This window comes from Astatotilapia calliptera, chromosome 3, assembly GCF_964374335.1.
Source record: "Astatotilapia calliptera chromosome 3, fAstCal68.1, whole genome shotgun sequence".
Taxonomy (NCBI): domain Eukaryota; kingdom Metazoa; phylum Chordata; class Actinopteri; order Cichliformes; family Cichlidae; genus Astatotilapia; species Astatotilapia calliptera.
The window spans coordinates 61,210,885-61,237,043 of record NC_137424.1 but is presented as its reverse complement, the minus strand read 5'-3'; the positions used below and the strand labels follow the sequence as shown (position 1 = coordinate 61,237,043).

The window sequence follows — 26,159 nt, the reverse complement described above, 5'->3', positions numbered from 1 at the left end:
GTCTTGAGATATATTGTCTTACAACTAACAGAGACTGTACATCGTTGTTAGGATGTTTAATACTTTTGTATGTATGTTTATATTTCTGAATCATTCGAAATGAAGCTGCTGAAAGAGAAGCATCGTGTCTGAGCGTCGTCATTGACTTATCCCCTTTTCAGCCCCTTTTCAGGGTGTAACATTTTGGAGGCACCGCTGGGATGAATGTGATGAGGGCCCGCTGTCCCAGATAGACGCCCCAGTCATCATTCAACCCCTCACATCAAATACCACGGTGGGAGATACAGTGTGCTGGTTTCGACAGTTACGCAGAGGGACCTGCATGCAACCTGAGGTTAACTACTGGTGCCAGGGAAGCTGCACTGACTCTTCTGCAAAGAGGTCTTACATCACACTAATCATTTCCACAAGCCACAGACTGAAATGGAGTCTTCAGGGCTAGAGGACCTGAAGTTAGAAGTTGCTGGTACATTGTATACAGTGACAAGAGACATTTTGATCGGAGTTTGTGATTTCCTAAATATTGCTGGTTCAAAACTTGAAAGGGTATCGGGTAAAAGTCGTTCCTCTCTCATTTCCTATATAATACATCACTTAGAAAGAGAGGAGCTGGATGAGCTTGAAGATGAGGGAATGTCTGAGCTACTGATTTTGAAAGACAAAATTTTTGAGTTGCAACAGGCTGCTCAGAACGGTACATCGGGACACAAAACCTCAGATACTAACCAGACAGATTTTTTTTTTTCAGCCCCTTTTCAGGGTGTAACACATTCACCTGAGGTCAGCAGAGAAAGCTTACATAATGTTACACAAAAACACAGATACTCACAGACCAGTTTGATTCAATGCTTAATAGTTTAATGATGCAGAAGAGAAAAAAAGTTTTGTTTTTAAGTTTTTGCTAAAAGCATTCTTTCCATTACACATTTCAATTGCTTCTTTTAAAAGACACAATCACACTATTTTATGTCACTTGTCGCTTCATTCCTTATGCATCGTTACAGCAAAAGAAAAAGGTAAAGATGTGAAAACAGATATTTTGAGTGATATATGAGAAGATTTCTTTCTTTTTCAGATGACGTGCCTTCATGTCAGCCCAGGAAGTATGACTTATTCGTAATGCAGACAGAAGGGAATCGGGACTGGCAAGACTGATCATTCATACACAGGTCTCCTGTAAGCACCAAAAATCAACTTTAACCGAAATTTTTGTTGCATGAACACAAAAATATAGAATATATGAGAAAAATGTTTTGGTTTTTTTTGGTTTTATGTATAATGACAATAGCACTTGTATATATTATTTACAATTTTATACCTGAAAAATTCATTTCCATGCATTGCTCGCTGCCCGCGTTGTTAGGCTCCCCCCGACACCAGTTTGTGTATTGGAAACGTGTTCCATCGATCCAAAACCAATAACCCTCCTACAGAACAGAAAAAAGTTAAAAATAAGAAATCGTTTTTTAACGAAACTACACTTTAACATTATACATCGACTACCAAGTTTGGACACACCTTCTCATTTATTGGTTTGTCTTTACTTTCACTACTACCGACATTGTAGATGGAAACTGAAGATATCAAATATATGAAACAAGGTATATGGAATTATATGGCAATGAAAAAAAGATAACAGTGAAAAATAAGTAAAATATCCAATGGATAGATTTATGTTTTAACTGGCAGACTGGCATACCTGTTGACCATCAGAACCACCAATCCATGTTCGTCCATTAGCTCTACTCCCATCAGATATCACCCTCTGAATCAGCTGGTATTCCCCAAGGCTCTGTACAGATGCAAGGTTTGCACTCATGGACTGACAGTTTCTCTACAGTAAACAAAAAGACAGAAGAGTTACAGAAGATTTATAAAACAACCTTCATGATTACACCACCACAAACATACAAATAATAATAAAACATACTAAGAAATATTTACATTGACTGACAAAATTATTGATTTTAATTATCTGACCTTGTATTAATAGCTTACAATTCAACAAGTAATAAAAAGTAACGTTTTTTAATAATTATTATATTGAAAGGACTAATGATTAATACATTTACAATCATTTATCATTCAGAATTATTTCATGCAGTTAATGTTGGTGGCTTAAGCTTGGATGCATATTTCACAGTACAGCTGGTGTTAATCGAAGCATAAATTGACAGGTGATTTATCCATGGCATAAATTGTAGGAACGCGAAACTGGAGCCTTTAGTGTGTTTGCTTCTTTGTTTGCATTTCTTGTTTACTAATATATTGTTACTGTTAACTTGTTAAAAAGTAAAGCCATATATGGCATACATACATATTAGAATAAATGATAGCATTATTAAAATTCAATAAATGATAACATTAACAATGATCAATACATACTATCATAATTTTAGACAAATTTTAACAGTACATTGGCTTTGATAACATTTTAATAATTGTCAATATAAAAATGTTTAATATAATATTAAAAAAATATTATTATAAGGTCTTATCCAAATATTAAAGAATCAAAGAAACACAGTCACAGTAACTGGTGAGTACTGATGCTATTACCTGAGCATCACCCCAGGGTAAGGGTGTAGAAACATAGAAGTAACATTTGTTGTTGTACTCAGTCCAACCAGCGGGACATGAGGGCTTCTTGGGAACATAGCACTCATCTAAAGACAAAGCAAACATATTGTGTGACAAAATGCTGACTCAATTCCCCCTTTGCTGGAATAATTATAATCATGGTCATTAACTTGTGTTTTATTGACAATAGTTTTACTTTTCAACAAATTTCAACTGGAAAATGTATCATTTTCTTCCTTTAGATTTCTATTTTTAAAAACATGTATTTAAAAATGGATCTTATTATTTGGACAGCTGTATATAGCCCATTGACATGCACAACATTCAGTATGATACTAGTTACATACTTTTATACTTACCCTGAGCAGCGATCAGAGCCATCATTGCACAGAGAAGTGCAGATGCAGTCAGCAGCTTCATGATGATATTTAGTGTCTCTGTAAGAAACACATTAACAAAAGTGATTAGCAGTTTGATAAAGAAAGGATAGAAGATCCTCAGCATATTTGTAACATACCTGTCTGTAGAATGTCTTCTCCTCTTTCAAGTGTCAGCCTGTAGCTTCACCCCTCAAGTAGAGATGAGCACTTATATACACTTTCTTATATTTACATTTCAATACCAGGAAGAGATGCACTAAAAATACTTAAGTATGTTTTGATTCCATGCTTCACTACCCCTGTCTTTACCCACCTTACGCAATTCTCTCCACCCAGCTTGAATTTCATGGATGTTTAATTTCATTTATTGACTGCTGGTCAACAAAGATGTCACGCTCCTGGGTCTTTGGCCCAGTGTAAATGTGTCTGGACTTTTGATTCTGGGTTGTTATTGTTCTATGGTTAAGGTTCTGTTCCTCGTTTTGGTTTACAGTTGTGATCCCTCTGTTTATATTTGTTTTCTTATGTCTTCTTAGTTTTGTTTTCTAGTCTGTAGGTTTCTGTTATCATGGAGCACGGAACAGGGGAGTTTCCATGCCCCATGTTTAGTCAGCCTTATCCTTTCCATTTAGTCTTGTCTCTGCATTCGGTGTTCTCTTTCTATCTCCCCGTCAGTCTTGTTCCCATGTATGTTTCTCCACTGGTCTCAGTGTCACACCCAAGTGCTTCATGATGATTTCGGAGTATTTCTATAAAAAACAAAATACCTAAAATGAGTAACAGATCAATAAAGAATAGCCATAAAATAGACAGTTTAAAAAAAGGAATCGAACACTTTGAAAGCAAATCAGATTTGATACGATTTGATTTGACAAAGTTTCATTGCAGCAACTCAAAGAAAAGCATCATTTACACATAGCATAACATGGCTTGGTCATTGTGATGCACCAAGCAAGTTACAGCTTGGATTGAATGATTTTAACATCAACTGCAAAAACTGAAAACGTGTTTGTATTTGTAAATATTTGTAAGTCCATACAAGAAGCTGATTGTGAGAAAATGTATCATTTATCCTACTACAGTTTACACCATAAAGAGAAAGGTCATGAATGTGCCAGCTCTGGAGACCATCTTCCCCCTTATGGGAAAATAGTTAGTTCTAGATGGCAAGTTGTCATGAGAGAAGTATCATTATAATATTTGCTGTAATGTGAGAGTGTTTACAAAGTCACTGTATCAGCCTCACTTCCTCATGTGCTACTGTACCAACTCCCATTAAAAAAACACTGTTGGCACCATCAGTCACACATGAAACAGTTGTTTCTTTAGAGATGGGTGGATGTTCAGTCAACACCCTCATCAAATACCACTAAAATTCAACAGGTTTTTTTTTTTTTTTTACAGTTTTCTTATGCTTATTTTTGTTTGTAGCATTTTCAAGTTTTTATTTGATTTGTCTCTTTTTTGTTTTGTCTGCAATAATGAATGAAGTGATGCTTCCATAAATAATGGAGAGCAGAAAAAAGTTTCACTAGGTAGCTACAGCTTCTGTCCTTTTGTGATAGCTTTCACTCTCTCAAAACAAGTGTAATGTTTGTGAAATGCTGACTGTTCCTTATTGAAATATCAGATTTTTTTTCTGTTACTAGGTCATACTTTGTATTTATTGAGGGTGTAAAATCATATTGGATATATATGGACTACGTAATGTTAGGAAATAATGGATGTCACGTAGTTTGAAGAAAACCAACGATTTTTGGGAAAAGCCTAAAAATCATTTTTTAAAGAATATTCATGTATTAGTGCATTGAACAAGAAAAAAATAAAACAAGTAATCATTGTTCTAATTATGATTTTTACGGTAATTCCTACTTTCTACTGCAATCATATATTCTTACAGAATTTATCATGAAAGAAAGCACTAAGCATTCATTTTGAGAGTTAATCTTGGACAGCCAGAGCATACTTAGATTTTGGCAAGACTGAATGGATATGTCAAATAGTGCACAGTTAGTGAATAAGGCCAATTTCAAATGTCTGCTGTAATCCACTAGGCTAATGCTCTTACACTGAAAATTTATAATGTGATGTTTACAGGACCCATAATTCTCTCCTTCTTCTCTTTTCAAGGAAATCCCAGACACCCTTCCAGAAGACAGAACTCTGCTGATGACTAATGAAGGAGAGTGCACTGCAGGTCCTGTTCAGATAGAGGTCCCAGTGGATTCAGGTCAAACTAAAGAGCAAAACCAACTTGTCACGGTTCTGGGTCCGTTGGACCCAGTATTTTGAGTTTATGTTTTGGTTTATTTTTGCATTATGGATTGTTTTCTGATGTTCTAGTGCTTTGTTTATTATTATCATTATAGATCTGTTTCTGTTATTCTTGGTGAGGGATCAGTTCTTAGGTTTTGGGTTCTCGTGTGTGTTGCAGTTTCTGTTCAGTGTCTAGTCTGTCTCTCAGTGTCATGTCTGCATCTGGTTTAGTAATTCTTGTTTCCTGTCTCATTGTCTGTGAAGGTTCTCAGTCATCCAGGTCATCGTAGTCAAAGGAGCTTGCAAAGAAAAGTTTACCGGAAGCCCACACACACGGACCAGTACCTCCTCTTTGACTCCCATCACCCTCTGGAACACAAACTTGGAGTAATTAGGACCTTACACCACCGGGCAGAACATGTTCCCTCTAAGCCTGAAGGAAAAAAGGAACACACACATGTAAAGGAAGCACTCAAAACGTGCGGCTATCCTAAATGGGCGTTCTTAAAGTCAGCAAAGAGGCACAGAAAAGAAGACCAGACACCAGCGAGGGAGGATAAGAAAGACAGACGCAACAACATTGTCATCCCCTATGTAGCCGGTGTATCAGAGAAACTCAGGAGAGTTTTCTCCAAGCATGACATCCCAGTGCATTTCAGACCCAGCAACACGCTCAGACAAAAACTGATTCACCCAAAAGACAAAACTCCAAAACACAGACTTAACAATGTGGTGTATGCTGTACAGTGCAGCGAGGAATGCCCAGACCTCTACATTGGAGAGACCAAACAGCCACTTCACAAGCGCATGGCACAACACAGAAGAGCCACCTCCACAGGACATGACTCAGCAGTCCATCTGCATCTTAAGGATAAAGGACACTCTTTCGAGGATACCAATGTTCACATTTTGGACAGAGAGGACAGATGGTTTAAAAGAGGAGTGAAAGAAGCCATCTATGTCCACTGTGAGCGACCATCTTTGAACAGAGGCGAGGGTTTACGACACCAACTCTCTGCCATCTATAATCCAGTTTTGAGATCCCTTCCCAGACGCCTTAACGCCCACTCACATCCTGGGCCATCTGATCTCAGGAATTCGCATGATAAGGTGGGGCCAGGTTTCACAATGAACTCACCCGAAACTCTGGCTGATTGGGACCCACACCCAGTTTCACACCTTGGCTCAGGTGATTAGAGGATCATCAGGGTGTCCTTTTGTCCCTCTGTGGGGGGTCACTCCCACTAGGTTTATATCTGGGACTCTCCACCATTTGACCTTAGAACTGAAGAAGCTTCTCGGATGAGAGGTGAAACGTCTTCAAGTAACTTAAAGAAGTCCAGACGCTTTTCTTTGCAAGCTCCTTTGACTTCCTGTCTTATTGTGAAAGTCTTTGTCTTATGTTAGAGTGTGCAGCTTAGCTCCCCCGTCTCGTTAGCCCTGATCTCCCCCAGCTGTGTCTCCCTTCTGTTGCCCATTCCCTCATTACTACCCTGTGTATTTAAGCCCTGTGTTTTCCCATGCTCGGTGTCGCGTCGTACCATCAGATTATGCCTGTGTGTTTCTGTTCTCCATATTCCGTGTTCACTTCATGTTTTGTTTTCGTACCAGCAATAAAGCTGAGGTTTTTGAGTTTCAAGTTAGTGACAGAGTCCTGCGTTTGGATCCTCCTCTCCGCCTGCCTGCACACAGAGCCCTGACACAACTACTATTTCTGGCACTCAAGCTCAAACACAGTTTGACCAATGACTGTCTTGAAGATATGAAAATCCTTAATGTTGTTGGTGGCAGTGATTCAGCATGCAGGACAAAATATTCATTTTACAAAGCTTTTGATGATACAAAAGACATCATGAAAATCTGTTATGTGTGTGAACAGGGTAGTAATATAATGTCAGCTGAGCTGGACCAAGTTCATTGTGTTCAATGCAACATCACCTATGACAAAGCAAGTAGGTTTACCAATAACTTTTTCATATACCTCTCCTTGGAAGATCAAATCAGAAGTGTCTTGAGAATGCCAGGAATTACAGATGAATTAATTGCTTCCATTGATGAGTTTGTGGACCTACAGGACAGTGGTTTCACATGGGAAAATGACAAAGGAGTTTCTGTCAATACAAAAGTAATCCCTCTAATTCTAATGAGTGACTCAGTTGCCAGACCTCTGGTCCAGAATTTTAAACAGTTTAATGGTGAACATGGATGCGCCTACTGCCTTCATGAAGGAAAGGAAGTTGAAAAAGGCAGAGGTTCCACTCGTGTATATCCTTTTCAGAAGGACATTCAATCCACTGTACCATCTGGGAACTCTTCTTGTTTCGTAATAACACAAACACTAAATCCTCCTTCTCTTGTGCTGTTTTGTAGCAGTGTATACTGTATACTCTCTCTCTGTTTCTTTGTCTGATTGTGGAATAAAAGTATGAACATGTGTTTATAACTTGTGTTTGAATCCTGCAGCTTATCACACATTTGATTTCCATGTGTGACGACTGCAAGTGTCAAGAGTGAGGACAGACTGAAGGACCCACTGCTGCACATCAGCTGTGAGGCTTTGCACCCCTGATGATCCACCAGGACAAACTCAGCAGTGTGTGAGGAAGAGGAGGAAGAGCCAGCAGCAGCTGACAGATGGAGAGAATAGACAGACTGTTCCCTGTTTGTGAAGGACTGCTAGAAAAGTTTAACATAATTAATTGTCTGTCCTGAATCAGTCTTATTAGGTAATGTTCAAATCATTTTATCATTCCAGTGTTTTCAGTGTGGGAGAAAGTACTCAGGGCCTTCAAGTTACACACTATGAAAGGCAGAGACAAGTTTAATATTCAGAAACCTAAAGTATGTATCAGCAGCAGAATGGACCTAAAAATAAATATTTGTTTCAGTTCTGCGAAGCTTTGAGTATTTTGGATTAGTAGCACTGCTGTGTTTGTTGCATCATATTGCTGTAATTGTTTATATGCTTTATATATTCTGAGGTAAGTTGATCTATAGTGTTACATCATATTCTATAAGGATGTTATGTGTTTGTAGACTTTCTGCCCAGTTTGACCCATTTAGCAGAAGTCAGCCTGTTTAAGGCTCTGATATCTATTCTGTATGACTTAAAGCAGTTATGACATGGTCTGATTTTCTCACCCAATAAAGGAATATTTCATATATCAGTCTACTCTTCATTCTATCAGAAAGTTATCACAGCTCGTACATTTGCTTTTTATACATATATATAAGCATCGAGCCAAATTTAGTGATGCCAACATACTGAAAGAACAATATTTGTCTCTTATATATAATACATCTATAGATACACTGTCAAAGATACTTGAGTGTCTTTGAGTGAAGATTTAAGGTGATAGGAAATATAAATAACTGTAACTTGGATCTGTACTGAAGCTCAGTATTTGACACAGAGTTCAAGTTCACTGCTGTAATGACTAATAATGATTAATATAATAACTTTAATATTGGCCATATTATATTTACATTGCCAAAGTGAGATGATTTTAAACTCATGAACAACATTAGCTAATTGTTATTTACTAGCTAATCTTAAATGACTGTTCAGCACAGAAATGAAGCCCAACAATCATGTTTTACAGTCCTGTGGTCTCAGCCTCAGATACTTATTATATCACACAAAGCTCATGGAGAAACAAATGTACAAAATAGGTTCTCCTTCATTTCTGTCAAACAAAGCTGTATGAAACGTTTCCAGCTTTTAGTATCATGGTTGCTAGGCAACCTGGGCAGCGTGACGGAGGCTAGACCGTCCCATTTCACAAGCCAACAAGCATCACACTTCTGGCCTTAGCGGTCTTTGAGTACGCGGCCCTTGTGCCATTATGTTCATGTCAGTCAGCTGCTTCCCCATGTGTTCCCACTTCCCGTGATCACCTCCTGTTTATATTTAAGTTCTCTATTTCTGCCTTTCATTGTCAGGTCATCTGTTAACCTCACCGTAGTATGTCATAGTGTTTCATAGTGGTCACAATTGTCACAGTTTATTCACAGTTTCTCATAGTTGTTTCATTGTGTTTCTTAGTTTTCATGTCTACATGTAAAAACTCTTAACATTAAAAACAGATGACTGCATAATTTTTAAGTACTTAACATACTTCAACACTTAGGAAAAGTGTGTAACAGTCACAATGGTGTGGTGTCTCTTTAATGTAACATAAGTCGAGGGTTTATGATGTCATTAGTGTGCGCCACTGCCCTCTCTGTTGCTGTGTCCGAATTCAGGGGAAGGATGCTCATAAGGACACTACCTACCTACGTCACAAGGTAGTGTCCGTAGACGGACGGGTAGTCAAGAAGTGAGCGGCTGTGGACAGCCCCATTTTTTTTCTCCATAGAAACTTTATTGAACAAACAATGAGTATCCAACATAACAGATGGGCTGTGGACAGCCTTCTATCCTTCAACCCCGCCCTTACTTCCGTGTTTTTCCGTCGCTAGTGCCACAGCGCGAATATTTTAAAATGGACCCAGAAATGTTGCTCAGTTGTTTGGACAATTTTAATTCTCGAGGAGCTAATTACACAGATAATTGAATTATTGCCAGCGTTGTGCCAAAAAGTGTTCGCCTGCCAAAACTGATTTCCAATTGTAATCGATCCCTTAATTGATTAACTTAGGGACATGGATATTCTAGGTACTTTCAATGAGGAGAAGAGGAACAAGAAAACTAGAACACCTCCTTATGCTGTCTTATAGAGAACACTCTATGGCATTTATTACAACACAACACATAACAGTCTCATCAGCAACTTCAATAATATGCAGAATGTTAACAACACTTATGAGACAAAACCCCAATACAATCCCCCCTTCAATCAGTCAGTTCAGTTTCCATAGTAGTAGCAGTCCATTTATGTCTCTTGTCACAGCTCTACCTCCACCAACCACTCTGGTTGGTGAGGAAAGGAAAAAAAGTAAAATATGGTGTTGAAGTAAAAAATAATAATAAAATAAATTCAGAGCTCTGAGAAAAAACTTTGTCAATCTACCCGGGTAGTGTGTGTGTGTGTGTGTGTGTGTGTGTGTGTGTGTGTGTGTGTGTGGATAAGCCCAGTGCTTATCTGCAAAGATAAGAATAAAAATATACAATAAGATAAAAATAGAATATGAATGCTATATACAACTGAGTAAAAATACAACGATGCCAGAAAAGATTATTGCACTTAGTGTTATTGCACATGTGTGGATGTGGATATCATACTGGTTGTGTTCAGTGGTTGAGAATAGTCGGTAGAAACCTTAGCAGGATAGTAGGAAGGATACACGATCATACTGGTACTGGGAATTCCACAGCGTATCCTTTAGTGCACATTCTCTTCATCAACCACACAAGGCCTTGCAGGAGGTCTCCTCTCTTCAGGAACTTACTCTGCAGGAGGGGGAGCTACAAGAGAGGTGGAGGAAGATCTCAGCCTGGGCGTCTATAGAGATTGAAAATGTGACGTCACTCAGGGGTAAAACCGCAAAGAATTCTGGGAACTCGTGGCAAGAGGTACTAGCGCACGCAGGCTTTCAATTGAAATCAGTTATACAGCGATAAAAAGAAACACAAAAAATGGCAAGAAGCTGTTGTGCTATTAACTGCAATAGCCGGTCGCATGACAGCCACGGGAAGCCGACGGGTAAAGAGATCGGTTGTTATCGGATTACGTCGTTGAAGAGAAATTGTTCGAGCCATGTTTCCGAAGTAACAAAGAGGCGACTGGATTGCAGCCATTCAAAGATCAAATATAACGTCCCAGAACACTCCAGCTCACAGGTTAGTCTGCTCCAAGCATTTCCACAAAGGTCAGTCTGCTGTTGTAGTTAATACATCATTTTCATAACATAATTGGTGATATAGGTTACAAGCAAGTCTGGCGCTGAACAGAAATTGTCGCGCTATGCTCCTTTATTTATTGTGCATAAATAGTAAATTGTCCTGACAGAATATTGTGTTTCGCTTCTGTTATTATGGTACACTGACAAAAACATATACTTTTATTCACAGGATAAAACAAGTTTTTTGTATCACTAATTGCCCAGTACGGTTACAGCATACAATATTATTGTCACTGCTACATTTCTGTGATGCTACCAGAAATTATTTCCACTACTAATTAATTACCGTTGAGCTCAAAGTTCCCATTATTAAACGGTTAACGAATGTGTATTTATGAAGACGATTTGTGAGACTGGTAAACTTATGATACGTACGATGGTCTTTCGTTCTACACGGTGCATTTCAAGGTCCTGTACCCATCTGTCGGTAAACTGTACCTGGGCTTGTTGCGGTGACCTGAAGTTACTAAACTTCATGAGTGTATGCACTCACTCCAAGAACCGTATAATTATAAATATGAGCATGGTGAAGTTGGGCAGCACGCTAACGTATTTTGTCCCTCTGTGTGCTCGTAAGGATTTAACACTTTCACTGGTTTGATTTTTTTCCTCGTATCTTTTCTTTGACTTTTCATCATGTCTGTCTTTGTACGGACCGGCATTGTTCTCCTTCGTTTTGTACATACCTTTTTGGGGGGCAAAGAAAAAGCAAGAATTTATTGGAACCGAAGAATGAATGCTTTGCAGTGCTGCAAATGCTTGCATTTGATGCGGTACTTGGATTGTTTTGCCACGAGTTACCGGCATGCACGTGGTCTGTCAATCTCTATTGTCTTGTGTAGTCTGGAAGATGAGTGGATGACGGGGTGGGTGCAGTTTTCTCTGTGGTGGGGTCGGGTGGGCTGTCCTGGGCTCTGCAAGGCCAGGCGGCGCTGCTGAACTAGGGCCCCCCTTTCCCTGGCGGGTTGCCAGGGAGGTAAGGAAGGGAGGAGTCACTTGCCCCTCCCTTCCTTACCTCCCCATCTCCAGCTGCCTCCCTCTTCCCGCTCCACCACAATCACCCACACATGCAGGGCCTTGGGGTAAAGTTGTGTCACCAGGGTGCAGGGGAGGCATCCCCCCTTCTGGCTGCCTGTGCCTCAATTTTATCCCACAACTTAGACATTCACCTTACTCACACTCGCATTACACATATGTAACCACGGTAACTTCTGACCCCACTTCCGCCAGTCCCTTTATTGTGGCGGGAATGAACCCTGCATAAGTTCCGGGTCAATCAGCTGCATGTTCCCTGCTCCTCTGGCTGTTGTTGTCCCTGTGGTTGGCGTACTTGTCAGATATCGACAAACACTACAGACCAGTTGACAGTGTGCAATAACCTGGCCGATTCATTCACCTTTACACTACCTCAAAATCGAGTCAACGGTGAGTTAGTCGTTTGTTTTGTTTTGTCACAATTAATGAAAATGCGGAGCCGGTAATACGCCGGCAAGCTAATGCTAGGCTAGCGACAGTAAGTGCAATTACTAGTTTTATTTATTCAATATTGTTGTTTTTGTTTATTCTATTATGGCCGAATGTTGACTTAACGTATCTACAGTTGAAGGAGTGATTTGAATTTTCTAGTTTTGTCCGTTTTGGATGTTTTTTGTTACTTTTCTGATGAAATGCCAAAACGGCCTATGAGATTTTGCATAGAGTTAAATTCCATTGAGATTATTGAATCTGTTGCGCAACACCTGTGATTAAATGAGTTTTGTAAATATATTTGATTAACTTTGGATAATGTTTATTAGCTTTATTGCTGATATACTTTGACCCATGAGAATGGTTTTCTATAATAGTATTTTGAATGAAATTCATTATAAGAGATGATGGTTTATTGATTGTTGTATGAAACATGGCATTAATTAGTTGTCTTTGTTATTTATGGATTTATGTATTTATTTTGTCACAGCAGTAGAATGCTGTTTCATTTTCTTCGGTGAATGATAATTTATGTTTTTGACCTTGTTTAGGTCAGGTTTTTTTTTCTCCCGCGATCAGCGCGGGATGGCGAGCCACCCGACCACCGCTACGTTGCGGTAGGAATCGTAAACCTATGGACTGAATTAAACTGTTGACACATGACCTATCACAGGTCTATGGAACTAAACTAAATCTCATACTGGACTACACCTCATCCCACCTCCTTTTGGAACCTAATAAGCTGTTTTGTATTGTCAACATTATTTTTGTTTGTGATATATATGCATATTTTTTTAATTTTTTTGTACATCTGTCTATACATTTCTCATAACAAACATAATATATATATTTTGAGCTCTAATTTGCTTTCCTGTGTTTTATTCACACACTCAGGCTCCATAGTCGAAACTAATTCTGATAGCTCATTGTCTATGAAGCTGCAGTACGGCGCCCTGGTCCTTTAACCGCGTTACACATACATATAGGATCTTGGGGGTGGGCACACTACACGGTACCCAAAAGACCATCAGGGTGTACAACCTCACTCCTGGCGTCGTTGCCCACCTCTCAATTTTAAATACATGTAGACATTGAGGGCTATCAGGAGGGGCTATGCGCTTACCTGCTGCTCTCTGGCAGGTAGCTTCATGCCCTCCTGGGTTTTAAATGCACCTTAGAACACACATGCATCAACACTACATATGAGCGGGCGGAGGGAGGTTTGGAGTCTTCACACACCCCCGTTCTCGACGGCCTGTTGGAGCAGGGGGACTAGGAGTTGGAGATGGCCGCCCGATTGGGGTCTGGTCTTTTCTTTCCTTGGAGAGGAGACGATTCTTCAGGGCGATGTTTTATAACATGATTGACATGGCAGCACTGAATGCACATGTGCTGTATCAAGCATGCACCGGGACGAAGGAAAGACGGGTGGACTTCCTGGTGGCGCTTGCAACAGAGTTGGCTCACTCTCATGTAGCTGCGAAGAAGGCAAGAAAAGATCAGTTGCTTCGGGCAGAACCCTCCACACCGAGCCCTGGAAAAAGGGCCACGTGTCAGGTCAAACACAGATGCAAAAAAAATCAGGCCACTGTGCGATGTGTTCACTGCTACAGGTACACATGTGGTAAATGCAGACGACAGATACCGTGGCAGTGCCAGGATTGTGAGTGATTGCTGACAATGTTGAATTATTTGTAAATATGTGTACAAATGGTTGGTTTTTTGTACTGTTTTTATCAATAAATGTCAGCAACAAAGGACATACACCCATGTGTGTTGATTTCTCCCCAAGATGGCAAACTGAAACACTCCAAGTTGGTGACTTTTGGAGATTTATTTCCCTGGATGATTGAGAATGCATCAAGATGAAACACAAAAGGAAGTTCACAGCTTTTAGCAGCTCCCCCCCCCCCCCCCCCCAATCACTCACCCCCACTCCCCTCCCTCCAGAATTCCTAGGTAACGACCTAATATACATATGAATGACTCCAGCATTTGACTGCTCTCGGGTTTTATAGGTAGAAAGGTAGAAGCCACTTCCACCATTTGACTGCTCTCGGGTTTTATAGGTAGAAAGGTAGAAGCCTGGGGATGCTAGTGTTAGGGGCGTTTGGGGCGTTTTGTTTGCGTCCATCGCGTTCGGTGTGAACACACCGTTAGGCTCATCAGAGACAATCATATCCAGGTAAAATAATTTCCTTTAATCTACACGCATTTAGGAATTACTTAGCTAATTACACAGATAATTGAATTATTGCCAGCGTTGTGCCAAAAAGTGTTCGCCTGCCAAAACTGATTTCCAATGTTTCCGTGTGTAATATGTGTAATATCTTTATGTATGTTGGTAAATAGACTTCGGTGAACATGGTTTACAAAGGGGTTTTATACATACAATAATTACCTGTTGTTCAAGTAACCTTATAACTCTGGTTATAATGTAGGTTCAATTGATATATTTGTTGCACTGTCTGCTGTCCTCTTGACCAGATTACTCTTAAAAATAAATTTGTAATGTCAACAAGATTGTTTGTGAACTGGATAAATAAAGGATATAGAAAAGTCACTGCCAAAAACTGATTGCAGCTTCTACCTTGTTACAGGAATGTTGCTGGTGGCTCAAGGTGACTTGATATCGTTAATGAGGGAAACATTTGACATATGACAACATCGGTCATTCTTACACATGTACTGTATCATATAAAATATATAAACTAAATATCTTTGAAACGTATAGAATCTAATCTTTTGTTTGTTTTTTTTACATAGCACTTTGTCAAACTGTTGTCTGCTACAGAGTTACAAGTATTATACTAATAATATAGCATCCACTAAGAAACGGTCCAGGAACAGGTCACTCAGATTATTCCTGTATGAACAACTGTAAATACTGTTTTTTCATCTTTACATACTGTGTATTTGAAATATTCTTGTTTAAGAATCAGTGTGTGCACTTCCCAACACTGATTACTGATCACTGGACATACCTCACTATAAAATATGTCTAAGCTGCTCAGTATATATAAAAGTATATGGCTCCGTGGCTTGCCTTGCTGTAGCACTGTTTTTGTTTTCGTCTTTTAGTTGAGAACTGTTACTTACCAAATTTGCCACATGGCTTAAACAAAAGAGCAATCAGTCCAGCTGCAGCTAAGAGAAACCCAGCTGTTCCTCAAATGGTGATGACAACCATTTGAAGATCAGATTTCATACAGCCAGCTAAAATGACATAACACTGTGCGGTTTTATAAATAACTTGGAATATTTTGAAAATGTAAAGTACTCTAAAACATAAACCTCACATAGATGAAAAATGCAAATAAAACATGATTTTAGGTGTTAGGATGTACACATGTCACAGTGAAGTTCCTGCATACCTGGTATGAGGATTGTTGTTTCCCTTGTCTGGTTAATTGTTATTGTTATTTACTTTATTGCTATCAAATAAATATCCATGTAATATTGTTCAAAGTTAGCGTTATGTTCATACATGTTAAAAATGCCTGTAAATCAAATTGAGTTCAGTGACAATTACTGTTTGTTTGAATCAATTTATTAATAACATAAAACCTTTAAACTAATGCAACACATATTAACAGTGTAACAAATATATTCAAATAAATAAATTTCTCAATACGTAACTCATTTGGGAACTAATCTTTCTAGAAGTGAACACAGTATGTCCATCCTCTCCCTGCTCTCCTCTCCTCAGCCTCTCTTTGCTGCCTCATGTCCTCTCTGATGAGGTCTAGCAGCTCATCATCCCGGTCTCTTTTCCTCTTTCTCCCTGTCATAGGTGGCTGACTTGCTTCGTCATTGCTGTTGTTTTGGTCACCCACTGCTGCGCTTGGCCCTGGAGTGTCCTCAGGGAGAGAGGACATTAGGACAGGAGGCTTAATGGAAGACATCTGTCCTGTCACCTCATCCATGAGGGCAAACCAGGGCCAAGTAGCAGCAGTGGGCTTCCCACTGGCCCCCTCTCCTGAGCCTGGATACTTGCAATCCTAAAGGCAGAGGAAATCAAAAATGACAGTAGGCAAATAAAAACACCACAACAACTCTTGGTAATTGCACATTTATTAACTTGTGTTCTTAAGAAATTTCTTCTTGATAACACACATATGTACTTTGTATTCTTTAAAGTTATCTCATGTCTTCTGGCCTGCAAGAGGGTGACTTTCCCCTGCAGGCCCATCTTCTCCAGAATTGTCCTGATCATACTCAACAAATAAGAGAAGAAAGGAAACCATGACAACTATGTTAATCCCTAAACCCAAAAGTTTTCACAGCAGAACACCAGAGGAACACCGTCTGGACATCACAGGTTCTGTACAGCAGCGGTTCGTGAGTCGTTTGGCCACGAAAGTTGAGGCGCCGCTGTGAAATTTATGGTTTTCGGGGTTTTTATCGTTAACTCGGTTTCCCTGGGTCTTTCCCGTGTTGTAGTTGTGTGTCTTATTTTGAAAGAAATATTTACGTTACCATAGCGACCAGAGAGCATTAAGCGGCAGAGAGGAGGATGTTGCTCTAAGTGTTGGCACATTTTCAGGAGGACGCTGCTAATCACCTTTGTTATTATATTTACAAAATACCACAGTTTTTGTCTTGGTCGGATCATTTTATGTGGTTGTATTTATCTTAAAGGCCGGTCCGTGTCTGACATAAACCGGTCTGTGGCGCAACAAGGTTGGGGGCCGCTGCACTCTCAGAAATAGAGGTATGAGAGAAGAACATTTTTGTACCTATAGGTACATTTTTTAAAAATGTTCCCTTAAAAGTACAATACTGGTCTTTAAAAGTCCAGAAATGCCCCTTTAAAGGTACAATTTGAAATAAAGTACAAATCTGTACCATTTTGACTTGTACTGCAGTGAAGGTGACAGAATGTGGTAATGGGTCAGCATGGGAAAATCTGGATGGGCCTGGTTAATTGTAAAATTCATATGAGATGTGAGTGTGCTCATAAAAGCTACATGTTATAATCAAATCTGTTGGTCCTCTCCTCTGTACATAAATTATCCTATGATGCAAAGAATATCTGTAACCTACCTTTGTGTAAGTTATGTTAAATTATATTTTAAAAACACACACAATGACATGCAGGCACAACCAAATGATGTTAAAAAAAACTGGTCCATTTCCATTTTATTAAGTTTCAGTTATAATTTTTAATGTTTTAAATCTTGGTTGTAGCCTTCAAAAACGTGAAATCATATTACTGTTATGTTTGGCCATTTACTTTTTCGCTTTTACTACATCCTAGAATTGTTCATTAATTGGGAGGTTTTTATGGAATTTGCAACATCAAGTTAAACCGAGGTTCTTTGGAAGTTAAAATGTCAAGCAGATTTTTATGTTACGGTGACTACATTTTGTAAGTTACAAATATAGTTCGCCAAGACAGCATAACGGTTTCCAAACGCATTAATACCACAATGTCCATGTATCAAGTTCGCAACGCGCATTAATCCCAAAGGCTGAAAAGCCAGCAGCGATGAGTGCTCCGCCTCCGCGCTGACTAGCGTTGAGGCAGAAAATGACTCTCAGGGGGTTACCGATGGAGGAGCTCCTTAAAAAGTTGATGGAAGAAGGCATTGATGTCAGACGACGAGGCGCAAAGGTTTAGAGGTAAGTCGGGTGTGATTTTGTGTTTTTATAAAAATTACAACGTGTAATTTTACGGTAGAGTTAGCAAAAGTCCGAAGAGCTAGCTTTAACATGGGTGAATGCTAGCAGTTAGCTAAGTTTTAAACAAAGAAAGGTACAAATGTGGACTATTTAGACTGTTGGTGGAATGTTCAACGTCTGTCTGCCCGCCGTATTCCAGTGTTTTATCAATAAATAGTCACTAACCGTGTACAACAATGTAAAAAAATCAATAATTTCTCAAAACATGCTAGTATTTAAATATAGGTATTAACAAAATCGTTCTCTAAGCAAAATTCATCCCATCTAACGTGTTTCCCGCTCAAAGGGATTTTAAACAATGGAAGGTACACATTTGTACCATTCCACCTACTTAGTGGGATTTGGGATTTTCGAATATGAGAACTGTAAGCTCTGCGCAGGGACACTGTCTGCAACCCAAAAATTGTTAAGATGATTGGGGAAACAGCTAATGATTTTTTTTTTGTCTCTAAATCTGATTATTATTATTTTCTGTACTAACTGATTAATCAAGCTGTTTATTAGCTTTAGAATTTTTGTTCAAGGGTTAAAGCACTTTACATTTATCTCCAGTCTGTGTCTTTAAACATGTCAAAAGTTTAAATCCTCAATGTAAAATGTCATTCTTTTGTCTATTCTGCTCTTTTCATTTCCAGTTGTGTGATGAGGTTGATTTAATGCATCCCTGCCAAGACAACATCTGTCGCCGCTTTAGCAAAAACTTCACTGCTGTTCTTCAAATGACCAAGGATTTGCCACTGAAGAAGGTCTACATGGAGGCAAGAGAGAATGCACTGGCTGAAGACATTACAGGTGCTAATTTGACCTCATACAAATAGTAAATTTTGTGACAATTCATTTGCTCTCTCTTCCAAAGATAATTGATGTACCATAGTGTCATGTGAAGAGCATGTTAATGGGAATTTGCATGCTATCAAAATCTAATGAAGTGCATTTGCATCTGTATGACCTAGGAATTGACTTCAAGGGGGCACTTCTCTTGCCATCCATCTTCAAGGAGAAGATAGAAGATTTCATCATCCTTGGAGAGGTAAATGCATGATGCAATGCATAGCCTTTGGCCACAAGTTTCATTCTTGGTGTTTTGTTGGCATGGAGCTGAATTCAGCTGCGGTTCAGCATCACAGCTAAGCTAATGTAGGGGAAACACTGCTGTTAATCCACAGTGCTGCTGTGCTCTTGGGTTTTGTCTGGTGTTTATATAGATAGATAGACCTTTATTGTCCCCTTAGGGAAATTCTTCTTCACAGGTACTGTCACTGTCAGGGGTGATTGCTTTTGCCCTTGAATATTATGTCAAACTTTAGCAGCTTATCAAACACTACCACAACAGTCATTGGTCAAGAAGCTTTTTGTTTGGAGTATGGGCCATGTTTACAGGTTATCAGAATAGACAGTTTTGTTTTCTAGAAAATAAAGAAGGTAATTTGAGGAATCTGTTGAAAATCCACTTGGCACATATTGCTTAAACATACTGTATACTAATGTTTTTCTTCCTCTTCTGCAGAATACTCCCACGAGTCCATACCCAACCATTCGAATGAAGGATAAGAGTTGGACAACTGCCCTCTTAAGACAGTGTCGCCGTGTTGTGACAGTTGAAGGAGTGGATGTTTGCTCGTGCCGCTCGCTGGATGAGGCCTACATCTCAGCATTCTCCACCTTCTTCGTGTTCAACATGACCTACCCTGCATACTTCAAGAAAACACTTGTCTTTCTTCAGAACTGCATTGTCAACATAGGAGACCAGGGAGACAAACCCCTGCCAGTAAGTGTCGCCAGGGTACTTAACCAACTCTATTAAATACGCCCCCACCCAAGTGTCACTACCTTATTGACTACCCAATGCTGATTTTGATGTATGGTCCTCTTCGCCCTTTGTGGTGTATGAGATATGAAAGCAAGCATCAATATTTCAAAAATCTAGCGAGTAAATGCAAAAACTTTGTAAACATCACTGCAACTCTTAGCAATCGTCATCAAATGAAACAGTGCTGGGAGTTTTCTTCAGGTAGGTTGCTTGTTGACTTTGAACATTCACTCAGCACAAGTGTCAGTGTGCCATTTTCATCTCTGCCAGGTGACTTACAGAATGCTCTGGAAATGAACAAAAGTTTTACAGATGTGCATTTTCAGGATAAAGTGCTTCAGTGTGTGTCTGCTATATCTGTCAGCAGTGTCAAATATGAACTTGAGGATGTTTTTGTAGTTGGCCATGTACACACTGAAGCCATACCTCAATTCTTTAAAATCAAGTATATTTTGAATGTTGATACTTGTTGGGTATTGTGTGGGAAACTGTTACTTCCTTGCACTTGTGAATGTCATTTCCATGCTTACCAAGTGGCAGTTGACAATGACTGGATCCTGTTCAATCCAGGAAATGAATTAGACTTTCAAGCTCTAGACACGTATTTAGTTGATGATAGACTGTTTGTGTCCTTGAGGTATTCTGTGTGACGTGATTGCAAGAATATTTTTATGTATGTATATATGTGTGCGTGTGCGTGCGTATGTATGTGCGTGCTTGTTGAAGTAGAGCAAAACATTTGTGTGGACAGTTTTTTAAATACATGCCATCTCTGTGATCCGTCAAAACATTGTGTTCAGGTGTTTAATGTCTTTTTGTGATTGTTTACTTTTTTTCTTCTTTTTTTTTTTTTTTTTTTTTTTAAATGAATGTATTTTTCTTGACATGTCCTATGGCAGGGGTGTCAAACTCAAATACACAGTGGGCCAAAATTCAAATCTAGAACAAGGTCGCGGGCTAACATTAATATTTATTGAAAAATATCTTCCTCCAGATATAAGAATGAATCTCTTCTTATGGACTCAAACAAGTTTTGGTGAAAAACTGAATGTGGAACAAGCAAAGCTTAATACTAAACAATGTATATATTAGCTGTATAATACCAGTAGGCCAGCTCTAATAGTAATTTGGTATGGCTTCGCGGGCCAAATGTAATTAGGCTGCGGGCCAAATTTGGCCCGCGGGCCAGAGTTTGACACCTATGTCCTATGGCAATATACGAATGTAATCAAGGATGTATTCCTGTGGTTGTTTAAGTGCTTTGATGTGATTCTATTATCGAAAATAAATGGTTAAATAACCAAATATTTTGAACTATTGGGGGTACATTTTTGTCTCTTTAGGTACGAAATAGGTTGTCGCTGGGGGGGTACCCTCATAGGTACCCTATTGTACCCTTTTCAAGGGAACATTTCTGTACTATAGTTTCAAGGTACATTTATGTCTTAGGAAAGTACATGATTGTACTTCAGATGGTACAACTTCATAAGGTACAAAAATGTACCAAGCCTAAAGGGTACAGAAATGTCCTTCAAAAAGGAACACCCCCAGCGACAAGCATTTGTACCCTTTTTGGTACACTTTGGTACCCCTATTTCTGAGAGTGTGCTGTACAGCATGAAGGTTAATAGGACCGTACTCATATGAATATGATGTGTAAATTGATTGATTCTTGTACCTCCACGCCGTAGCGGCCCAATTCTTCACCCTAGTGAAGAGGTGACCGTTTTCTCCTTGTTTTAATAAATTAAGCCGTTTGGTCTTTGTTCCCCACAACATATCACCAATTCGAAAAAAATCAAAATTAGCTGTATGTAAGCGGCAATTCATGAAAAACCACGGGACAAGCTGGTTTACGGTTATTTTAATAAAAGAAACATGTCTATGCAGATGCCCAAAGCTTAACAAAACGACTGCTATAACAATTTAACTTTTGTAGAACCAGATTTTCATATACTTACATTTGAAAGTGTTTACCTCTCTTGCTTCGACCACCATCGTTATCAGAAACAAATCTCCTCTGTGACCCACAATGAATCCTGGGATATAGTAGGACACGAAGGATACAGTGCTCTTTGAATTCGGACAGCCCTTGTCACGTCATTTCATCCAAATATAGCATTTTAAGCATCCTTCCCCTGAATTCGGACACAGCCTGTGACTTATGGGAGCAACATGCTTGCACGCAAATTCATGGAGAGAGACGGCTTTATATGTTTTACTCCTCCAGAAACCCTTTGCAACGTTACGGGTTGTATGAACACTGTCTGTCATGTTTGAAAAGCAGCAGCCGTTCAACCAGGCCTTGTATGGTTGAAGTCTCACCCGAAATCGGATGCATCATCCAACTTTTCTGCAAAGTTGGCCCCCCTTTACAATGATCCCTACTGTATCTCTAAGAGGATGTCTGATGTGAATCTCTCTCACCACAGTGGACACTGGAGAGAAAGTTGGAGTTTTTCATGTTGCAAACCTGCAACCATTCTACACCTGGGCCACAGCTTTATCTGGCAAACATGAAAGCTAAAGGCTGCAGCAGCTTTGGATCTCAATCCCCCAGACAGCAGCTTGTCTCCTGCTCTTCCAGACCCAGGCCACAATAACTGTGACGCTATTGACACAACCCCCATTGTCTCTAGCGACACCACTGCTAAGACTGACTTTGACCGTACTGACACTGTCCCGCTTTTCATGGACCAGAAATCTTTACAAGAGACTGCTGACATTGCTCTGGAGACAGAGGTTAACAGTTCACCTCCTGCTGACAATGGGTGTGCTGTTGGAGGTTCTTATAACCTCAGACCGAGACCTGTTCCTAGAGTCACCACCAGAAATGGCCCTAACCAATCTGGCGCCCTAGGCAAGATTTTACGTGGCGCCTCCCTACATCAGCAGTGTAGTGTAATGTTGTAACAAATAATATTTCTATTAAATAAGCTTTACTTTGCATTTTAATTAACGTGGGATTATTTTTTTGTATTTAGAAATAATAGTACAAACTTTTTTTCATTTTTTTTTCAACATTTGTGGCACTGGCGTGGCGCCCCCTGATGGACGGCGCCCTTAGCATTTGCCTATACAGCCTATGCCACGGGCCGGCCCTGGTCACCACTGACTGGTCAGTCAATAGGTGGACCAACCTTTTTCCTACTGACAGATTTGACCTGAAGTGACTGTATTTGCTTTTTGATGTGTTTTGTGTGGTCATGTTGGCAATGTTTTCATGTTGTGGCAATATGTTCATGCTGACTGTTGCAGTTTTTGGGGAAAAGAAATAAATAACGACAAAGAGGGAATTTCATTCTGTAATTGTCCTGGCTATCCTAAGTTTATTTTCTTTCTATAACATTTGTTCAAATGGACATACACCATGTGGGATACTGTCATGTATGCCAGTTTGTCAATATTGCACTGTGCATTTCCCTGTTTTGGTTTCAACATCTTATCCTGCTAACCATGTATGGAGGCCGGTGAAGTCTGGATTGTACCTTTGCTGTGTTCGGCTGGAGACAGCCTTTGTTTAACCCGGGGGAAATATGCAACAGTCACAATGGTGTGGTATCTCTTTAATGTAACACAAGTCGAGGGTTAATGATGTCATTAGTGTGTGCCACTGCCCTCTCTGTGACTTATGGGAGCAACACTTGCATGCAAATACATTGAGAGAGACGGCTTTATATGTTTTACTCCTCCAGAAACCCTTTGCAACGTTACAGGTTGTATGAACACTGTCTGTCATGTTTGATAAGCAGCAGCCGTTCAACCAGGCCTTGTATGTTTTGTTTTTTTCCCCCCTGTCCCGTTTGGCTCTTTTGCCATCAGAATTATTGTCTAAAGGCGAAGAAAGATGCCCAACGGATTTACTTTACCAAATTGACCATCGCAGCCTTGCCGTAATGGCCTATTTGATTCACCTTTTATTGTTTATTTTATTTTATTTTCACTTGTTAAATACGGGATGGACTTGACTGGGGAAAAGAAAGGGGAGAAAGAAAGGGAAAGAAAAACAGCGGGGAAGAGGGACGGGGATAAAGGGCAAAAAACAAAAAACAACAAAATAAGCAGACAAAAAAAATACATATATCAATCACCTGGATCACCTGTTGAGAAAGGAAAAACGAGAGAACAAGCAGAAGAAAAAAAAAGATCAACATAATAAACAACGTCACGATGATATATGGGAATATAACAGTAAATACTAAATATTAAACATTATTGTGCAGCACGTAATATCGACAGCGCACAGTGTGCTTTGAGGTAGGAGCCAAAAAGGGTGTAGTTTGTGTGTGTGAGCACCCATGTGTACACCTGTGAGCATGAGCGTGCTTGTATTAAAAGGTTCCTTCATGTAATGATCTGCTAGAGGGTGTGGGGAGCCACAGCCACCCTCCAGGGCATGAAGCAGGTATGGAGGAGATCAAAACTCCAGACATCCAGAGACCCTCTGAGCACAAGAGACCAAGGAAGACCAACAGAGGGGCAGCTGCGCCACTGTCCCAGAAAGAGCTGACGAGAGTCCCAGATGAGGGCTCACTCAGCAGCTGCGGAGCAGAAGCCAGGGGGAGTTGCAGTGACGTGCCCGTGAGCTCCGCTGGCAGCCAGCTGTGCCAGAGTGACCGAGCCCCAGGCCGAGAGGCCGAGGGCACCCCACCCCCAAAGTCTCCCGAGCGAGCCCCAGGCTCCAGGCCCCGACAAGCAGCCACCAAGGAGTGAGCCGGTGGCTACCCGGACGCCCATCCCTGGACACAAAGAACCACCAACGCACCGATGTCTGAGGGCGGGGGGGAGATAGCCCTCCATACCTTGGAGGGCCTGAGATGCCCCTAGAGGGGTGGCGTCTGATACCCGACCTGACATATCGGCACACACAGATACAAACATCCATTCCCACCCTCATGCTCTCATATGCAATTACTCAACACTCACCCAACGTGGAGACAGACATAAAGAGACACTGTACACACAATCACACTCCCCAAGCGTACTCTAAGCCCCGGGTCTAGGTACCCTTGCTACCCAGACCCAGGTAGTGTTACCCTTTTTCCCTGGGGTGGAGAGAAGCAGACCGCCCCAGCTCGGCAGCAGCAGTGAGGCCCCACTTTCCAGACCCCAATCGGGCGGCCATCTCCAACTCCTAGTCCCCCTGCTCCAACAGGCCGTCGAGAACGGGGGTGTGTGAAGACTCCAAACCTCCCTCCGCCCGCTCATATGTAGTGTTGATGCATGTGTGTTCTAAGGTGCATTTAAAACCCAGGAGGGCATGAAGCTACCTGCCAGAGAGCAGCAGGTAAGCGCATAGCCCCTCCTGATAGCCCTCAATGTCTAAATGTATTTAAAATTGAGAGGTGGGCAACAACGCCAGGGGTGAGGTTATACACCCTGATGGTCTTTTGGGTACCGTGTAGCGTGCCCACCCCCAAGATCCTATATGTATGTGTAACGCGGTTAAAGGACCAGGGCGCCGTACTGCAGCTTCATAGACAATGAGCTATCAGAATTCGTTTCGACTATGGAGCCTGAGTGTGTGAATAAAGCACAGGAAAGCAAATTAGAGCTCAAAATATATATATTATGTTTGGTATGAGAAATGTATAGACAGATGTACGAAAAAATTAAAAAATATGCATATATATCACAAACAAAAATAATGTTGACAATGCAAAACAGCTTATTAGGTTCCAAAAGGAGGTGGGATGAGGTGTAGTCCAGTATGAGATTTAGTTTAGTTCCATAGACCTGTGATAGGTCATGTGTCAACAGTTTAATTCAGTCCATAGGTTTACGATTCCTACCGCAACGTAGCGGTGGTCGGGTGGCTCGCCATCCCGCGCTGATCGCGGGAGAAAAAAAAACCTGACCTAAACAAGGTCAAAAACATAAATTATCATTCACCGAAGAAAATGAAACAGCATTCTACTGCTGTGACAAAATAAATACATAAATCCATAAATAACAAAGACAACTAATTAATGCCATGTTTCATACAACAATCAATAAACCATCATCTCTTATAATGAATTTCATTCAAAATACTATTATAGAAAACCATTCTCATGGGTCAAAGTATATCAGCAATAAAGCTAATAAAAATTATCCAAAGTTATTCAAATATATTTACAAAACTCATTTAATCACAG

The 26,159-nt window shown here is 40.2% G+C and overlaps 2 protein-coding genes across 3 annotated transcripts; one reads left to right on the top strand and one right to left on the bottom strand.

Annotated features, from left to right (window-relative positions):
• Positions 1–836: 836 nt before the first annotated feature.
• Positions 837–3,179, bottom strand: LOC113017878 (ladderlectin-like). Its single transcript, XM_026160987.2, has 6 exons — positions 3,098–3,179; positions 2,940–3,017; positions 2,560–2,666; positions 1,700–1,834; positions 1,319–1,427; positions 837–1,174 (listed from the first exon to the last, which is right to left on the bottom strand). The coding sequence occupies exons 2-6, from the start codon at positions 2,998–3,000 to the stop codon at positions 1,092–1,094; spliced, it is 495 nt and encodes a 164-aa protein (XP_026016772.2). The 5' UTR covers positions 3,001–3,017; positions 3,098–3,179; the 3' UTR covers positions 837–1,091.
• A 14,137-nt stretch (positions 3,180–17,316) lies between these two features.
• Positions 17,317–21,329, top strand: LOC145422005 (uncharacterized). Of its 2 annotated transcripts, XM_080293100.1 has the most exons (4): positions 17,317–18,152; positions 18,848–19,004; positions 19,166–19,242; positions 19,720–21,329. In XM_080293100.1, exons 2-4 carry the CDS (start codon positions 18,869–18,871, stop codon positions 20,014–20,016), a joined length of 510 nt encoding a protein of 169 aa, XP_080149226.1. In that variant the 5' UTR covers positions 17,317–18,152; positions 18,848–18,868; the 3' UTR covers positions 20,017–21,329. The 2 variants fall into 2 exon arrangements, with proteins under 2 accessions (XP_080149226.1, XP_080149216.1); XM_080293090.1 differs by lacking the exon at positions 17,317–18,152 and having other exon boundaries at positions 18,549–19,004.
• The last annotated feature ends 4,830 nt before the right edge of the window (positions 21,330–26,159 follow it).

Excerpts from the sequence above, each read along its gene's own strand:
- LOC113017878 (XM_026160987.2), bottom strand. The coding sequence starts at position 3,000 with ATGAAGCTGCTGACTGCATCTGCACTTCTCTGTGCAATGATGGCTCTG. Across the intron at positions 2,667-2,939 it reads GGCTCTGATCGCTGCTCAGG|ATGAGTGCTATGTTCCCAAG; the intron begins GTAAGTATAAAA and ends CTTTGTCTTTAG. Across the intron at positions 1,835-2,559 it reads TACCCTGGGGTGATGCTCAG|AGAAACTGTCAGTCCATGAG; the intron begins GTAATAGCATCA and ends TGTTTACTGTAG.
- LOC145422005 (XM_080293090.1), top strand. The coding sequence starts at position 18,809 with ATGTCATTCTTTTGTCTATTCTGCTCTTTTCATTTCCAGTTGTGTGAT. Across the intron at positions 19,005-19,165 it reads ACTGGCTGAAGACATTACAG|GAATTGACTTCAAGGGGGCA; the intron begins GTGCTAATTTGA and ends TGTATGACCTAG. Across the intron at positions 19,243-19,719 it reads ATTTCATCATCCTTGGAGAG|AATACTCCCACGAGTCCATA; the intron begins GTAAATGCATGA and ends CCTCTTCTGCAG.